The sequence below is a fragment of the Lactuca sativa genome, chromosome 5 (genome assembly GCF_002870075.4).
Source record: "Lactuca sativa cultivar Salinas chromosome 5, Lsat_Salinas_v11, whole genome shotgun sequence".
NCBI lineage: Eukaryota > Viridiplantae > Streptophyta > Magnoliopsida > Asterales > Asteraceae > Lactuca > Lactuca sativa.
In genome coordinates this window covers 239936863-239942875 of record NC_056627.2, presented here as the reverse complement: position 1 = coordinate 239942875, position 6013 = coordinate 239936863, and the positions used below count along the sequence as shown (strand labels likewise).

At 29.6% G+C, this 6013-nt stretch overlaps 1 protein-coding gene across 2 annotated transcripts; it reads right to left on the bottom strand.

The window, feature by feature from the left end:
• Positions 1–276: 276 nt before the first annotated feature.
• On the bottom strand, positions 277–5077 carry LOC111897968 (transcriptional corepressor LEUNIG). Of its 2 annotated transcripts, none has more exons than XM_023893920.3 (15): positions 4918–5077; positions 4236–4333; positions 4018–4124; positions 3471–3602; positions 3286–3384; positions 3116–3176; positions 2717–2763; positions 2409–2600; positions 2224–2326; positions 2039–2142; positions 1819–1968; positions 1596–1751; positions 1405–1524; positions 835–1041; positions 277–572 (listed from the first exon to the last, which is right to left on the bottom strand). In XM_023893920.3, exons 1-15 carry the CDS (start codon positions 4977–4979, stop codon positions 432–434), a joined length of 1779 nt encoding a protein of 592 aa, XP_023749688.1. In that variant the 5' UTR covers positions 4980–5077; the 3' UTR covers positions 277–431. The 2 variants fall into 2 exon arrangements, with proteins under 2 accessions (XP_023749688.1, XP_023749689.1); XM_023893921.3 differs by having other exon boundaries at positions 2409–2597; positions 4918–5031.
• Between the last annotated feature and the right edge of the window lie 936 nt (positions 5078–6013).

Genomic DNA, 6013 nt, shown 5'->3' with positions numbered 1-6013 from the left:
TTATTGAAAAAGGTGTCGCCCCTTTTCACATATACCATTTTGTTGCATAGTATTATAAAAGTTACAAATCTAGTCCAAATGCTTGATTTGTTGCCAAAAGAGTCTTTAATATATAGTCCATGTACAATGACTATTTTACCCATATCTTCATTTTCTTCAAACGCAAACCCTAAAAGCAAATCGTCTCCTTAACTCTAAACTCTAAATTCACAACAAAATCGACCAAACCCCAAACCAATTATAAAATCAAAACAAAACAAAATCCACAATTAAGGATAAAGCAACATCAAAGATAATACTACTACGATAAAATCTATGTGTATATACATCGAAGAAAACTATTCCCTAACCTCTTCTTTTTTCTTTTTTAAAGATAAACATCACCAAAAGATTTATTTACGTGATCGATATGCATCCAAAATACCAAAAAACTACTTCCAAATCTTAACCACATTGTCGTTATGTCCCGCTGAAGCTATTAATCCAGATGCACTCGATACTGCAAGCGCAGAAACAGGTTCTTCAATTGGCATCATCATCTTGTTCTCCGCCATGTTCCATAGCTCCATACTCTAATCCATCCAAAGGGTAAAACGGTAAATTTACATTACAAGGACGTTTTATGCATTACTTATAATACGAACGAGTCTAATCGGAATTAATCAGAATCCTTCAAATTCCATGTTTTAGGGATTTCGATTTTCAACGTTCCTGAGGAATTGTGGAAAGATATTATGATTCTTTGAAATTCCAATTCCTTTTTGACGGATTCCATTACTTCCAAAATCTTTTATCTTTCTAAGTTTGAAGATTTAAAGATGGAAATTTGTATACCTGATAGCAACCGATTATGAGTAGAGAAGGGTATGCAGGATGAAAAATGCCACAATGGAATCTTTTGCCATTAACACTTAACTCATGAATGCAATTTGCTTTTCCCCCTGAATCCATTCTCCACACCTTTACCAAATCCTCACTTACTGATATCAAATTCTCACCCGAAGAATCCCAGCATATAGACTGCACATTCGATGCATGCCCCTGCATTCCAAAATATATATATATATATATATATATATATATATATATATATATATATATATATATATATATATATATATATATATATATATATATATATGGAATTATCGTTCAAATTTATAGTAAAGTACATAAAACTAGTGAACTATGGAGGAAAATGGGGTGTGTTAAAATTGATGGAAACTGTTATAATAGTTGAATATTTTTTTAAAAAATTGCCGGAATGTAAGGGTAAAATGGTCATTTAGTCTCGTTCAAACAGCTTATTCAGTCTAGAAAAGAAACGCCCATGATAAAAGTAGGAACCCTAAAACATTGTAAAATAAAAAATCTGGATTTCAAAAATTAAAAAAAAAAAACAACCTTTAAAACATGCTTACGAGCTTGAGAATTCTCCAAATCTGTTAAAGACACCGATTTTCCAACAACAGCTGCAAGAATCCTCCCAACACCTGATTGAAATCTAACCAGATTTGCACCACCCTAAAAAAATTAAAATCAAAATTAAATTATTGAATTTAAAAATACAATTCTATAATTAGTATTTCTCAAACCTTTGTCACTTTAACACAACCAGCATTCTTAATAGTCCAATAACGAATCTCACTTTCATCACAAGAGCAAACAATGTCATCTTTTTTAGGGTGAAAATCAATCGATATAACAGATGCAATGTGCCCTGTAAATGTCCTAACTGATCCACCTCCCAACTGCATTAAAAATAAATAAATAAATTGGATGAAATTTTTTAAAGTAGAATAAGAAAAATGAAATTACATTTTCAAGATCCCAAATTCTTATGGTTTTGTCTTGAGAAGATGTAGCAAGTAATTGCATTGAAGGACTAAAACGGATATCAGTTATTTCTTGCAAATGTTCATCAAGTGTAGCTTTGTTCTCCCGTGTGCTCGTGCACCATAACCTTGCCTGCACCACAACATTATTAAAAAAAATGTTTTTTTTAATTATTGTAAAATTATTAAGTTCAAGAAATGACCTTTTTGTCTTGCCCACCAACTGCTACAAGTTTTCCATCAAATGAAATGTGACAACAATTTATACTTGTGGCTTGAACACTTCCCACTTCCAAAAATGTGAAACCTTTTTTAAAAAGGAAATACAAATAAGTATTTCCAAAAATGCCCCTTTGAAATAGGACTCAAATTACTAGTTAAAGTTTACCATGTGAAGTGTTTATTTCGGATTCTTTATCGGTTTGAGGCAACAAGGAATTGTCATTATTTCCATCAAAAGCTCCATAATCAATGAAATCATCAACATTAATCTGCAAAAACAATTTTTCATTATATTACTTGAAAACAAGAAATGGAAATTTGTTTTCAAAAGGTGAATAGAAATACAAATACCTTTTCATTTTGTGGGGAATTAGGCTTTGAAACATTACTTGAAAACACTCCAATTGCATTTGAGATTCCAGAAGTCATTGGTTGTTTTCTTTTTCTATCAATTGAAGACTGAATTTGTCCCTCATTTTGAGATCTATAAGGTTGTTGTTGTTGTTGCAATCGAGTCTGGATTTGATCCAATCCTTGTTGCTGCTAATTTTCCATAATATAATTATAAATATAAATTTATAATCACATTAAAATAATATAATCAACTCTGGATTTGATTCAATGAAAAAGAGTAAATTGAGTTTAAGTTTGAAGCTCACAGTTAAAGGCCATCCTCTCAGAGGCATACTGGTTAATCCTCCACTTGCTGTTGAAAAAGCAAATAAATGAAATGATGATTTTTTAAGTATATACAGCTCTATTCTTGTCCAAAATCTTGGGTCCCACATCCTAATTTTCCTTTTTTGTAGTTAAAGATACAATAAATTGTTATTGTAATGCATCTTCTAAAATCTTTATGTTATAATATCACATACCCTAATTGGAAATTTTTGATCTAAATTATGGAAGTTTAGGCCCAAAATCTCTATGTAATTGTAAACCCTAGCAGTATTATATGATATTATCAATAAAATACTTTTGTTCTTTAAATTTGTATCTTACAAATATTCAAGATTTGAATAAATGTACGAGTTTTAAGGGGCTATTTTTAAGATTACCATGAGCTTCAGGAACTTGAGCACTTTGATTGATCATGGAATTTGTCACATTAGTTATTTCCTGATTCACCAAAGTAAATATTAGAACATATTGAAATAATTTAATATGCTTCACATATTCAAGATCAAAATAATATTGAAGAAATAATACTGAATATTCAGATACACACATGTCTAGGCACCAAAGCTTGCTTTTGTTGTTCAATTGGAAGTTGATTCATTGAATTGATGTGATTCATAATGAGGGCTGCATTATCTCCATACCATTGCTATACAAAAATAAAAAAAAATAAAAAAATTTATAAATATATTATATTATAACTTATAAGAAACTTGTGAATTCAAATTCAAATACCTTTGGAACTGGTTGCTTCATAATGGTTGATGCCTCAGCAATCCATGGGCTTTTCCCAATATTAACATTGTTTGCATTGAAGCTTTGACTTTGATGTTGACCACCTTGCTGCTGATGTGGGACCCGAATAACCTGTCATTATAATTTACATAAGTTTATAGTCTTACAAAGAGCTTTCTTGATATTAATGATATTCGATCACAATTCAAAAGTTGTCTAGATCAATTATGTTTATAAAATATTTAGGTTTTAATGAGAAAAGCTTCATTTTCCTGACTTTGTCTATTAATTCATTTTGTCTCCATTAAGTCAAAAAAACATTTGTATGGGTTATGTGGTTGGATGAGACTAAATGACCATTTTACCCTTACATTCCAAAAAAACAAAGTTCATAATATTCATCAATTTTAACATGAGAGGAGTTGAGATCGAATATGAATCTAGACATTATTGAATCATATTTCAATAATGTCTAGATCAATAAACACAGAAATATGAATCTAGAAATTATTGAATCATAATCTTGAAATTAGAATTATAAACTCACCTCATTGGAAGATTCCATGGAGCCTTGGTGGCGTTTGTATCTAGAAATAAAAGTATCCCAAAAAACAGTCCACCATTCAAACAGGAAACCTCGAGGAGCATCAATGGCTGAAGTAATCACAAACAAAAAAAAATAAAAAAAATAAACAATCTAAAGTTTTAATCATTTAAACAAAGATTCAAATAAATAAATTTCCTTTTATGCAAAAGTTGTATTACCACGAACATTAGCAGGGACTTTTGCTTCACCTTCAAATGCCTTTGTGGAATTACCATAGTTTTTCTTGATAAGATAATCAAGAATATAAACATCCAGCCTGTTTTTCCAACAAAACAAGTCAAAATTATGAGAAAATCACAAAAACTAATGATATAATATAAACATTTAGCAACTAATAATTAAATATCTGATAATACAAACAACAAATTTGAAGAATCTTATGCTTATGCAGCAACAAAGCGAATGCGATGCGTATTTTATAAAGATTTTTCCAAAAGGAAACTGTGCATTTCACTTGGATTCTTACATACTGGGGTAAAGGGAGTATTATATAACGACAAATTCAAAATAACACTTAAAAAAATGGGTTTTTATGTATGTATATGTGTGTATATATACACCGACATGTATATTACACACAGTCAACGATCAATGGTGGCTCGATAAACCCTCAAAAAACACCGACACATTTACATAGAAGCACACGTCAAGTAACATAAGTGCTTCTTCAAGTAATACACTTAAGAAATCTTAAAAACACCGATACACACAATGCAAAAGGGCAAACCCCATTTGAGTAATCATCGATTAAGAATCATAAATTGAAAACCCCAGTAATCATCGACAATGAAATAAAAAAGGAAAAAAAGGAAAATGAGAAGAAGGAAGTGCTTAAGTTACATTGTATCAGCATCCATGGCGGGTTGCTGTTGTTGTTGTGGTTGAGGTTGAGATTGCGCCATGATTGTTAAACCCCAGAGAGAGAGAGAGGCACAAAACCACAGACGTCGGAAACTGCGAAAGGAAAATGGAAAGGAATTGTTAGAATGAGAATGTTGTTTATTAATAGTGAATTTTAAAAAGGGTTCTTTTTGACTCAAAAGAGTACGGATTTGCTTTTCTCCAATAAGCGGTTATACAATGAGGACTCCCCTTCCTTTGAGTTTCTTCCATACACATGAAAATAAATGCAACATAATAGGTCTGATTTTCAAAATAATTATTACTTATCAATTGAAAATTAAGGAACTATCCACAAATATAATTAAAAATGGGAGCCAAAATTAATTTTAAACTTGAACAAAAAAAATTATATATTTCATGAAAAATACTTCATGACTCAGAGAAATTTATTTTCAGAAAAAAAAAATATTTTGAGAAGAAAGAAAAATACGTGTTTTGGTTAAATATTTCTTTCCTGTAACATTATTGGATAATAATAAAGACTAGTTGTGAGACTCGTGTACTATACGGGTTTATTAAAAATAAAAATTTAATATCAATAATTAAATATTAAATATTTTATAAAATAATTTTATATAACATAATGTAATCTTTTAGAACATTTATAAAAAAAATCAAATATTCTTTAGAATATTTATGAGACTTTATTATCAAATTAATAGAATGATTCTCTTTCCTTATAAAACTTATAAGAATTTATTTAAAAAAAAAATCTCAAAAAATGACAAGTGGAAAATAATAATTCTAAAACTCCCACAAAATTACATGTGGCAAAACTCTTAAGAATTTAACAAGTGGCAAAAAAACCTTCATTTATTAAAAAGGAAGTCACATATGCATAAAGATGGATGATGAAAACAAGTTGTGTCATTAATACTTCTAGATGATTATATTATGTATGAATTATGATGTGTTAGACTTTATTGAAGAGCTTCACAACATCTAGTGCAAAAAAACAAAAACTATAAAACACGAATAATATAAACACGCGTTTATTTTAGATGCATGTTTTCTCGTGTTTTGTCAATTTAAG

Excerpts from the sequence above, each read along its gene's own strand:
- LOC111897968 (XM_023893920.3), bottom strand. The coding sequence starts at position 4,979 with ATGGCGCAATCTCAACCTCAACCACAACAACAACAGCAACCCGCCATG. Across the intron at positions 3,603-4,017 it reads CCATGGAATCTTCCAATGAG|GTTATTCGGGTCCCACATCA; the intron begins GTGAGTTTATAA and ends TTATAATGACAG. Across the intron at positions 1,969-2,038 it reads TTGGTGGGCAAGACAAAAAG|GCAAGGTTATGGTGCACGAG; the intron begins GTCATTTCTTGA and ends GTTGTGGTGCAG.